The sequence below is a fragment of the Phytophthora sojae genome (genome assembly GCF_000149755.1).
Source record: "Phytophthora sojae unplaced genomic scaffold PHYSOscaffold_4, whole genome shotgun sequence".
Lineage (NCBI taxonomy): Eukaryota > Oomycota > Peronosporomycetes > Peronosporales > Peronosporaceae > Phytophthora > Phytophthora sojae.
Window position 1 is genome coordinate 4,695,538 of NW_009258118.1, and position 11,891 is coordinate 4,707,428.

An 11,891-nucleotide genomic window follows, 5' to 3' on the forward strand; every position below is an offset into this window, starting at 1 on the left:
CAACACCACAACAGAACGCACGCCTCTCAGCAACGCAAAAGACAACGCGAATGTTTGAATGGAGGCTCAAGTCTCTTGCTTGTATTAGCGTTAGCCTAAAAACGAATAGCGACTCGCAACAGTATAGTTTGTAGCATAATTAGCATCAGAAAGCACTGCAACATGGAAGAGGCGCATACCCTACCCAGATCAGTAGGCGTGTGCACAGTGAGGGGGCCAGTCTCGACTTCGGCTGCAGAGGCGGAACTCGGTCTCTCTCCGCTTCGCTGGATCTGGTAGACAAGCCACAGGCAATATGTTAGCAAGTTGCAGCTGTACGAGGAGAACGTAGGGATGCTTCTTACCGCCGGGAACGGGAGTGGGGAGAGAGAGAGAGGGGGGGGGGGGCGCTCAGCACGCGAAGCCGCAGGGAGCCGCCTTGTCTTGTTGTCTGTCGGGTTTGCTTCTGAGGTAAGAGGCGGTTGGATATAGTCCACTTTAGCTGGAGAGAGGGGGCAAAATCTGCTCAGGAATAGGCACACTGAACCCTTGCCCAACGACGATTTACATAAAAGCAGGGACCGATATACGACTCCAAATCGGAGGGCAAAACAACTGCAAACCACAATGAATCAAATAAATATTTCTGGCGGCCTTTTGGGTGGTCGGCACCCACCTTAACTATCGAGTATCGTACACCGTGTTTTTAGTGAGCTGGGCCTTTCAGTCACGCTTTGTACTAAACTTTGTATGGTAGGATCAAAATGGGATGGGCAATGTACCTACAATAGAAGCCCCTGTGTGTACCACACTAGAGACCACCATCTCGCTTCGCTCGGCGGGAGCTCACGTGCTCGGCATAAACCTGTTTCAAAGAGACCCCCTTGCGGGGCTCCGCTCGGCTTCAATGTCAATGTCAATGTATTGCGTGTTTCGCGTAACCCAAAAACACTAAGCTAGACTCTATACTGCTAGTCGAAGCGTAAAATGAGTGAGATAACTGGTACTGTACCCACAAATGGGTACGGTGTACCAGCGTACCTTTTTCCGCATACGCCAGGAAATGTGAGGCTCTCCGTGCTCCCCCTCCCTCCTCCTCGTCCTTAGCGAAAATGGAGCTCGCTGCGTCGCTCTCCTTCTGGGTCTCTTCGTCAACGTCTGGTAGTTGTAGGTCCTGCCGCCGATCGATGTCCTCAGCCGTCCGCGCCTTGATCTGTAGTATCTGTTCTGCTCCTTGCACGTCTTGCTCATCGGTCCTTAGCATGTCCAGCGTAGCCTTGCGCCTTGATCTGTAGTATCTGTTCTTGTGCCTTGCGCTCCTCCCACCGAATCCTCCGCCCGCCGTCGTGTTGATGGCCGAGTTCCAGTCGGGAGTCCGCCCCACGCCTTGGCCTTCTCGCGCGTCCAGTTCATCTTTCTGGGCCATGCCGTTAACAGCCCGCCCACTGCGGCGGACCCGGTCATAGCGCGCAGCGAAGCCTTCTGCGCGGCGAGTCCTTGGCCACAGCTTGCTGCCACCTCACCACCTTGCCCACAGAGACGTCCCCACAGTTCCCGCAAGGGACTAGACGCTGTCCGAAGGCAGCGCCCGCAGAGCGACGCCGAGGCTCAGCTCGGCGCCGTCTACCGGGAGGGCATCACTCCAACCCGACCAAAAAACGCCGGCTTGTGTTCTAAAATGTTCGTTGGTGAAGATGGAGCTACTGCTCGGACAACGTTATCGATGCGATCGGGTTATTCTAGAAGAAGATTGGTATACATATTAGTGCTAATTTGCTTGTTATAACATAGTGTAAGTAATACAAAGTGTACTATTGTGCTTTGCAGTTATTTTGCCGACCATTTTAGACGCTAAATATGGCAAAGCCTGCTCCTAAATATGTGTGAAAGAAGATACACGACCTGCTAAAATTATGCATAAATCCACCTCCTCATATATATATCGACTTGGGAGGGCCTGTGTATTGGCCCAGTACACCACCGTCCATGATCCCCAGCACATCCACCCTCTTATGCATAATTGCCGTGTGTGTAGGTGCTTGTGGATAAAAACCGACAGAATTACAGCTGCACAGCCACAATTGCACATTCAAAAGCGCAATTGTGGCGCTTTTAGCGTAATTCTAGGCGTCCACCCATTTATGCACCTCGATTTATCGTAAATCTAGCAGGTGGTCGTTATAAATACAGCAAATCTCGCCTCGTATTGCCAAAATCATTGCAAAGCACAATACTAAAAGACTAACTGATAGTTTGGTGGTTGTGGCAGCAGCGTGGTATTGCTATGAGCGTTTTGGCTGGGGGTAGAACTTATCGCAGGGCTACGGCTAGAATATGCGGCGACTACGCTGATGGCTGCGACGTAGTCCACTCTTCGCCTTCGCCGATATACCTTTTTTGGATCAACCGCGGGACAGGCCAACTTTGGATCAACTTTTGTCTCGCGATGGATCAACGTTTGGGACAACTTTCTTTTTTATCAATTTTTGGTTAAATATATTACTATTTGTGTGGGTATCGGCCTGATATTGGATCAGACGTATCTGTAGTGCGTCTGGGACGGCGTTTCTGTCAGATCCCATGCGTATCAACCTTATCCTAAATATAGCAATACAGACATAAACTTATCGCTAATGTTAGATTGTTTTTTTTGCTTTTGGTTAATAGTCTGGTATCTCTAGAGCGTCCGAACTCGAGGTTTTCACAGATCCCATGCGTAAAAATCTTATCCATAAATTTAGCAGTACAAATGTACTCTTATCGCTAGTGTTAGGTTGGTATTGTGCATCCAGTTGGTGTCCTGGCACTTCCTGGAGGTCATTCGCATAATTCCCATCAACCAACGACGACCTGCCTTATCGACAACCGACTAAGGATTTTCTAAGACCAAGGTCATCCTCCTCACAGGCATCTGGGGACACTAAGCCGTTCCCTTCGAGCGAGTCAAGCGACATGGGTGAGCTGTTCGAAGTCGGAGAACAAGATGGTGGTGCAGAAGAGGCCGGCAGTGAAGAGCAAGAGACGGAGTTAGAAGATGAAGAGACGAAGACAGAGGAAGCCGGTCGCGTCAGAACCGGGCCTATCGTCTACAACGGATTCTACCATGCGCGATATCACGACTCCGCAAGATCAACAAACTATCGGTGCAGCTCCCACAAGCGGACCAAGTGCAAGGCCAAGGTGTACCATCGCGCTGACGGGACCATAATTCAGAGAGGAGAGCACAAGCCCGGCTGCAATCGCGAAATTACGAGGGACATTCCAAGCGAACGACCTCCGTCAGCACCTGTTCTCACTGCCGACATTCTGGAGGCGATCGACGAACTTACGCTTGAGCAGCCAACGCTCAGTCCACAGGAAGTGTGGGACCACATCCGCAAAGAGTTCTTCCAAAGCCCGGGCAGGATTACAAGCGGTTTATCCAAAAACCAGGTAACAGGCCGGTTCTACCGAACGAAGTTGAAAAGCTTCGGCAATGATGTGTTTGTCCAAATCAAGATGGACCCACTGTGCAGCGTGCGAGAAAACCCCAGTCTGAAGTTCTTCCAGTATCAAGGCTCCTACTACGAGGGCGAGGCCCTGCACCACTTCATTTTGTGGGGGAACCCTGCTTTGTTGGACCGATTGAGGGCTCGGCAAACTTCGCTTTTCGTTGACGGGACATTCCGCTGTGTGCCCGCAAACGTTTACCAGCTGGTAGTCGTGATGGTGTACGACACACTCTCGAATCTGTACATTCCAAGCTGCTACGCGCTGACTACGGGGGAAACCACCAAGGTGTACGACTACGTCTTGTATCACACCAACGCCTGTTGTGACTTTGCAATGGACCCTGCATTCATCACGTGCGACTTTGAACAAGCTCTGATGAACGCTGTCAAACATCAGTTTCCCCGGGCCAAACTCATCGGCTGTCTTTTTCACTTCAAGCAAGCTCTGCGCCGAAAGATGCTCAAGCTCGGAATCGCTGAACGCGAAGTCTATATTGCAATCGAAGAAGGGGCGATGGATTAGCTGACTACAATCCGCCAATTTGAAATTGTGCGCTCTGGAATTCGCAATATGCAGTGCTCAATTCGGGGGGAATGCCAAGACCAAGGCATCGCGTACTCAACTGAAGCTTGGGCCAAGTTCTGGAAATATTTCGTCCGCACCTGGATTAAAAAGTACAAGCCCGAAGACTGGAACGTGTACGGTGTGCAAGAGGACATCGTGAATCGGACTAATAATCCGTTGGAACGCTCTAATCGAACATTGAACCGCGCTATGGGGGATCCCCACCCGGACATCGGCAAATTTATCGTTGTATTGGAGGCAGAGGCTCAACGGTACGTCGACGCGTTGTCGGATGTGGCCAACCGTAGGGTGCGCACACCTCGTCGAGTCCGGCCCAGACTTACTTCTAGCGCAGTGGAGACGGCCGAAGACAGTCCAAGCGAAGTTGGTGACTCGGTTTCTGAGGCGTCGATGTCCTCGGAGTACTAACTCTTGTCACTTGCCCAAAGTACATGCACAGAACAAACCCTCACTGCATAGCTTTAATTGAAATTTGCCTTACATTTACAATACATTTGGTTACTTCGAGATCTATGACACTTTTCCACGACCGTAATTGAGTATAGAGTTGTTTGTCAGCATCAAATTCGCGATTAAGACACGAGATTCAGACATGTTTTGGCAAAATTCAGCACGTCGCTGGCTCAGTTCAGCATCTGTTTGGTCAAAAATGTTAGGGGAAAACGTCTTTATTGTGGTTAGAAACGAATCTAATTCGACCAGGTTAGAAACCTACTTCTCTAATCATAGAAAGCGTCAACTGCGCGCCAGTCCATGTAGTAGTGAACATGGACAATGATGGGACCGATAATGGACGGGGCAGTACCCAACGATTCAACGGCCGTGGTCGAGCGACGTGTCGACCGTCGTGGAGGCGGCGTCTGGGTTGGTGTAGGGCCGTCGAATGGTGGGAGGGGGCCTTGATACTCGTGCAGACGGCCGAGGCGCTTGAGATAGTCGTAGCGGTTTCGGTAGGCTTTCTTTTGTTTAGCTAGCTCCTCGCGTTGCTTAACAAACTGCTTGCCACACGCAAACACCATCTTCTGGTGGCGCTTCATGTTGCCATGAGTGGCGAAACGCTTCTTGCACTTGGGCCAGGTCTTGGAGCGGCGCGGCATTTTCCCAGAATGGTGTTCAGTAAAAATATTATTTTTGAAAATATAACATAAAATTATGAAGGCAACAACACTACGAGAGGGATCAACTTTTGGATCAAACTTGACCTAGGATTTATATAATGTGCAAGGAATTAGCTTAATTCGTCACTTAAAATGCTGATCCAAAAGTTGGCCTGTCCCGTGGTTGATCCAAAAAAAAATCTCCCCTTCGCCTCATCACGTAATAAACTACTATATTGGATTGTAATATGATCTCTATAAAAACCAATAGTCTTATTTACGATAGAAGCTTCATATTGAAGCTTCTATTTGACAGACGTATTGCGATTGCCGATTGTTTGGTTGCGAGAAAGCACCTCCACGCGTAGAGGGCACCATGAGAAATGGCCAAAAACTAAATATGAAGGCTTAGATCGAGTGCAGTAGTACTTTACATATTAAGTGCTAATATCATTTATAATACTGTGGTACAAACATAACTGGCCTGCTGTACTATCCAACAAGACGAACATTTTGCTACTACCTAAGAAAAACCTCGATACAGACAACGACGATGAAATCCGCCATTCCTCCCATGTCGTTCAACCAATCGTATCAGCGGATCTGTATATTTTGTGTAAAACGCGCATTTTCCACGTAATATATGCACTTTAGCGTGTACATTTTACACTTTTATCCATACTCAAGACCCTGATCGGCCAATGGAAATACACTCGAAATCCTTAAAGATTAGCATTATACTGGAGGATAGTGTTCAGATAGCGGCTGTACTATCGTATTTGACCAAACAAGCAACTGCTATTCGTCGCGCAGCATTTGATAGTCGTTGCTCAATGCAACGGCCGTGACTCTTTCTTCCGGCGTGATCAGGGCGTTATCAAACTCGACAGCCACGCTTTCAAGGTTACCCACCATATCCACCTTGGACTCCATCCGCACTACTCGGCCGCTAGCTTCATCCCAGTCACCATGATAAGGCGACCAGAGGTTCCACTTCTTGAAAATCGACTCAGCCCCACGAGCACCCCGTCCGTCACCATGGTCCGTTTGAGGAAGTTAACATGTATGCAGGATGGGCTGTCGAAGGCTCAGCAGCTCATGGATCTCTTCCTTCAACTGCTGAGCGTTGGTGTCGAGTTCTTCTGCGTACAGCCTCTTTTTGGTCCTGTACCTAGCCTGGTTGACTCTGCATCGTTCTCGTCTTGCTGCAGAGACCTTTATCTTACGCCGTGGGAAAGCTTCCGCTTGCTTCGCGTTCGTGTGGCTCAAGGTTCCTCATCTGGCCAATCGTGGCCAACAATGGTGCTGTCGTCGTCGATCCGCTCACGAAGGGAAACTATACGCTGCACGACACCGCCGATCACTTGGTCACCCAGTGAATTTCTGTTGGGTGGAAAGAGGAAGCTGCTGCCCATGGTTGACTTGACTCGAGGGGGGCTTGGCTTATACAGGACGCGGCGACTTGGAGAATGACAACTCAGAACCCACGAATTACGCACATCTCGTAGTTCCATTCAAGCTGCGAGTAATTGTGTCCGAGCCATCTTGCCCGATAGCGTAAGCCATACCACTGAAAACTTGTAAGGGTCCGAACGAAGCTTCACGTCAACAAAAATAACAGTCAGTGGCAAGCTTCATGCCGCTACGCTCTTCGTACGGATGTGCCGCTGCGCTCTTCGTACAGATGTGTAGATCTCCGTATTCTGCATGCAATCCATCATTTGCGGCTGCTCTGAGCCTAATATTTGTGCCTTGTTTGCACCCCAGTTATCCTTTAGTCACCAGAGATCGCATGTCGATGTCCTCTAAAGCCAGAGGCCCAGCAACACCAACATGTTTGCAGCAGTAACCGCTGAAGTTCCAATACGAGGGCTAAATGAACAACGGAGCTGAAATATTCACAAGCGTATAGTTTAATTGTTGTCGTTAGCGTTCACTGTACACTAAACCTGCCCTCGGGGGTCATCAGAGCCCTCTCGAAGACAATAGCAACGTTCTCGAGACTGCCCAGTAGCTTCAGCATCGGCGTCAGTGCGTCCACCTTGGACTCCACCCGCACCACTCGGCCGCTAGCGTTGTCCCAGTGGAAGTGCACCGTTCCACGCATAACCAGCCGCTGGCCCAGCAGCTTCGCGGCAAGTGCCGGGTGCTCGATGCCCAGGTGCGGGTACACATGGCGCAGCGTATTCTTGGTGATGGTGACGCTGGTCTTGGTCACAGCGCTGAGCGATTCTTCTCGCTTTTGCTCCAGCCGCTGGAGCTGGAAGTGCACATCGTTGTGGTAGAGCGAGAGGAGCCTCCAGTTTTCCAGCAACGCCTCCGCGCCACACGCGACGCCATCGGTTACGTCTTCCGCCATGCTCTCCTTCAGGAACTCGAGCTGCACGTTTGACTGCTTCAACGCCGTCGAGTTCTGGGTCTTGTTGGTCTTGCTCAGCACCGATGCAGACTTGGACTCGGGCACCATCAAGGGCGCCATGAACCCGTAGCGGAAGAGGCGGAAGTACTCGGTGGCCACGACCCACACGCTCTCGTTCGTGGGGGCGCAGCGCAGAATGTCCTGCCGCTGGGACTCGAGGTCCTGGATCTCCTCCTGCACCTGTCGGATGCTCTGATCGAGCTCCTCCTCGTGCTGCCGCTGCCTCTGCCTGTATCTGGCCTGGTTGATGCGGCAGCGCTCGCGTCGAGAAGCAGAGACCTTCATCTTGCGCTCAGCCGGCGGCCGCAGCTCCTCCTCTACGGCGTACGAGTCCCTGCTGCGCTTTGCTACCATCGTCGGGAGGGAGTCGAGTTGGGGCAAGCGCTTGTGGCCACTACATGTATAGGTCCTTGGCTCTTGCTGCTGAGCGGTCGGCGGTTCGAACTGGGCGTGCGCTTGCCTCGGTCTGTTGTAGCCGACGCGCTGCATGACGCCGCCGATGACGTTGTCACCGAGTGAATAGTTGCTGGGCGGACAAAGGAAGCTGCTGGCCATGGCTGACTGTGTGTCTGTGTGTCTTGCTTGCTGTGTGCCCTTGGAGTCAAACAATTCAATTGTGGAATGAACAACGCAAGTCTCACCTCAGCCCACGGAAGACACCGGCGCCACAGACGCGTGTAAAGTTGACGGGTCATCAGCGATTACGTGCGACCAGCGTGCGACCAGCGTTGTAAACAGCGATCGCGTGCCACCATGCTCCACACGGTCCACTGAATTTCGAGCAGGACCCTACCCCACGGCATCGCCTATTAATGGGCGGTCAACCGAGATAACGTGAGCGCACGTTTCAGCTGTTCTCAGCTGCTGGCCAACGTCGTCGCAACAAGTTCAAGCGAGTGGTTGGCATTACCGTATTGTACCTACCTATTGCACTGCCAGAGCCAGAGGAGGGAAGGCTTCAGGGAGAGCCAACGAGTAAGGGGGCACTATCCTACTACTGGTGTATACACTACTGCATGAACATACGCGGCGGCCCCACGCCGCTCCCAAGCATTCATCTTGTTCTGCGGCAAGACATTGCGCCCTGAACCCCATTCTACGAAGCAGCACGTTATACTTGCTTACCGCTGTTCAAAGACCCTGCAAGGAGCGTTTGGAACGATGTGTGGAGAGAGCGATATACGGCATCACTGATGACGGGCTGTACCTGCATGTGTCCCACGACGGCGACGTAAGACGCCGCTAGAGATTGAAAACAACAATGCAACACTCAAAACTTGCCAAAATGAAGCTTTTTCTATGTTTTACTCGAGTTAACATTTCCTGTAAAAAAATTTTAGGCACAATACTATACATGGGTATTTGTTATCTTCTCGGTTACTGAACGATTCGACACTCTAAGGTTATCGAAGTTTGACCAAACACACACGCGACAGCCTCCAAACTGCCCAGCAGCTTCAACATCGGTGTCAGCATATCGAGCTTCGACTCGAGTCTCGAAACGCGCCCACTCGTACTGTCCCAATCAAAGCGCACAGACCCTGGCACCACTAGACGTTGGTTCAGCATTCTCGACGCGAGAGGAGACCATTCTTGGCCGTTGGCTCCGACCCTGATCAGGTGCGGGTACAGGTGCAGGACCGTGTTTTGAATGATAGTGAGGGTGACCGAGGTGGCAGCCAGCAGCGAGCCACCGGATAGCTGCTCCAGACTTGTGAGCTGGACTTGTAGGTCGCCGTGCAGAAGAGTGAAGAGTCTCCAGTTCTCCAGCAACGCCTCCGCACCACAAAGACAACCGTCGGTCACGTCCTCAGCCATGGCCGTCCGCAGGAATTCCAGTTGACGGTGCGGCTCATATGGTTGTGAGGCAAACGGCGAGTTCGCCACACTCGGAGGGGCCGCGGTGAATCCATGTCGGAAGTGTCGGAAGTAGTCCGTCGCTACAACCCACACGCTCTGCGTGGATGAGGTGGCCTGCTCGATGATCTGTCGCTCGGCTTGGAGGTCTTCAATCTCCTTCTGCAGCTGCTGGATGCTCTCATCGAGTTCGTCGGCGTGCTGGCGCTGCCGTTTTCTGTATCTGGCCTGGTTGATGCGGCACCGCTCTCGGCGAGAAGCTGCAGCATTTGGCTTGGATTCGGTCGCTTCTGCTTCGATAGCCTCCGCCTTGATCGGTATTGAACTGAAAGCGCTTTCGCAGTCAAATCGCGCGACTGTTCGAAGTGGCGGGAGTCGCTTGAGACTGAAGAAGCTGCCGTCATTGTCAAACTGACCGTGTAGTGGAGCCACGCGCTGGAGTGCGACGCCGTCAGCCAGATTTAGAGTATTGGGGTGCGGCATGAACGTGCTAGCCATTGAGGACGGGGAGGCAGCTTCAGGTATGCGAGGCAAGTCGGCGAGTGGCGAGTCTGCAGTCACTCAGTGCTCAGACATTTTTCACACTTTCAGCAATCGGCGATTACGTGCCGGCCACGTCGTCAACAGCGATCGCGTGCGCTCTGCTAAGGCTTCGATGTGCAATCGTCTAGAAGTTTGTATGGAGCGAGCCCTAGACCAGGACAAAGACGGGATCGTTCACAGGTCAATAGCGATAACGTGCTGCGCACGTTTCATGACTCGCCGTGGCAAAGCCTCGCTGCTTATTCCATCATCTGTTGCGCGACCAGGACGATCGGTTGTGTGCGTGCACATTCGCCTTCTGCGTTTAACACAGCTGGGCTGAATTGTTGGTCAAGGTTGGCAGGCAAGCATGCAACCTGAGCGTACGAGGTCTAGAAGTTTAGAGGCAAGGATGCCAAGCTACACTTCATGGTGTCATGATGAAATGGTGGTGGGGTGGGGGTGGGGGCTACTGTAGTCAGTATGCCTACGATATAGCGGCACAATGCGTACAAATATGCACGCCATCCACAAGTGTCAAATGCTTGGTGTTGTGGTCATCAACGATGGCGTGCAGCAGAAGTATAGTGCCTTGCAAATTTTTTGGCAATTCCGATGCTCAGAAGTAGGATATATCGGGTCGGATATAATTTGCAGCTCAGAGATAAAGCCGAGGGACTCCAGGTGGAGATACGATTTAGCTTGTTAAACCTCGGTCGAGCTGCGCACGAGGGTAGCATCCGATATATCGGGAGGGCGGTCGCGCTATATCGGATACCTCACTCGTTGGGGACTCTGGTGCTACCACACACACACCAGGACAATATTATTGTAAGGCGCATTTGCCGGGCCGGTGCCGCTAGCTTCAGCTCTGGTTTCGGCCGCGTCTGTTAGACGTTGGTACCCGCGAGATCGTGCCGTTTACGACAAGCTAGAGACCAAGTCCAAACAACGCCACATGCTCCCGCGGACAGTAGAGACGTATGCAGAAGAAAGTCAGATAAATGGACAAATACCACACAATCTCGTCCAAAGAACTCCCTACTGTGCATTAAATTAAAATTGCGTCGCTTTCTATTGTACTTGCTTGGCAGATACAGCTACAAGTACCTTGGCCTGGTCGCGTCGGGGCCAGGTCCACCGGCCGCTGCGTGTCGACTGCCACCCCATCAAGCCCGCAAAGCCCACGTCACTCTTGTCCGACACCTTGTTCGCTCTGCGCACCATTCCGGGTGCGTTTGTGCTCGTAGACCGATACCTCCTGCACTAGCGCTCCTGGACACAAGCTTCTTGTTCGCCGTCTTGGCGTTACCCAGCAGCTCCTCCTAGCGGCGCAGGCCTCGTCGTGGCGCCGCAGCTCGAACAGCAGCTTTACGAAGGCCGCCGCGCCCTACGCGACGCTGGCCAAGAGCAGCGGCGACGACGGCAACAGCGAGCTTGACGATGCACTTGAACACCTTGAATGTCCAGTCTGTCTGCTCGCTCTGCAGCGCCAGCATCTGCTCCAGCGCCTCGAAGGCCGCCGCGCGCTCCGGGGGTTCGCTCTCCAGCCACTGCTCGGCCGAGTAGTTGGCGTTCTCGATGCGCACGTGCAGGTCCGCGGGCTCGGCATCCTCCATGACCTCGTCCTTGTCGCTTAGTCGAAGTCATACTTACCAGACATACTTACCGCGTAGCCCTCAGAAACTGCTTTGCCGGTGACAAGAACGCGCCTACGTAAAGCTCACCGCGTCGTCGCATTTAAAGCATCCTGTCCCTGTAGCAATCTGTAGCAAACACACAAGCAGCAGCAGTGCTTGTCGGTAGCATCTAGCAGTAAGCAGGCAGGTTCAGGGAGCTTACAAAGCTGGGTGCAATGAGCGCAGCGCAAATGGATGCTCGTGTGCTCGCAGCCAACGAAGTGGTCGGAATTAGATAAACTTGGGGGGGGGGGGGGGGGG

The 11,891-nt window shown here is 52.3% G+C and overlaps 4 protein-coding genes across 4 annotated transcripts; 1 reads left to right on the forward strand and 3 right to left on the reverse strand.

Moving 5' to 3' along the window:
* Nucleotides 1-2,931: 2,931 nt before the first annotated feature.
* On the forward strand, nt 2,932-4,464 carry PHYSODRAFT_331934 (hypothetical protein; the record flags this gene model as incomplete). The annotated part of the gene is made up of 2 exons (XM_009528831.1): nt 2,932-3,957; nt 4,048-4,464. 2 exons carry the CDS (start codon nt 2,932-2,934, stop codon nt 4,462-4,464), a joined length of 1,443 nt encoding a protein of 480 aa, XP_009527126.1.
* A 311-nt stretch (nt 4,465-4,775) lies between these two features.
* PHYSODRAFT_331935 (hypothetical protein) lies at nt 4,776-5,153 on the reverse strand (the record flags this gene model as incomplete). The annotated part of the gene is made up of 1 exon (XM_009528832.1): nt 4,776-5,153. The coding sequence occupies one exon, from the start codon at nt 5,151-5,153 to the stop codon at nt 4,776-4,778; it is 378 nt and encodes a 125-aa protein (XP_009527127.1).
* A 1,933-nt stretch (nt 5,154-7,086) lies between these two features.
* Nucleotides 7,087-7,857, reverse strand: PHYSODRAFT_499817 (hypothetical protein; the record flags this gene model as incomplete). Its single annotated transcript, XM_009528833.1, has 1 exon — nt 7,087-7,857. One exon carries the CDS (start codon nt 7,855-7,857, stop codon nt 7,087-7,089), a length of 771 nt encoding a protein of 256 aa, XP_009527128.1.
* A 1,092-nt stretch (nt 7,858-8,949) lies between these two features.
* Nucleotides 8,950-11,570, reverse strand: PHYSODRAFT_346289 (hypothetical protein; the record flags this gene model as incomplete). The annotated part of the gene is made up of 4 exons (XM_009528834.1): nt 8,950-9,980; nt 11,062-11,109; nt 11,210-11,276; nt 11,346-11,570. 4 exons carry the CDS (start codon nt 11,568-11,570, stop codon nt 8,950-8,952), a joined length of 1,371 nt encoding a protein of 456 aa, XP_009527129.1.
* Nucleotides 11,571-11,891: the final 321 nt, after the last annotated feature.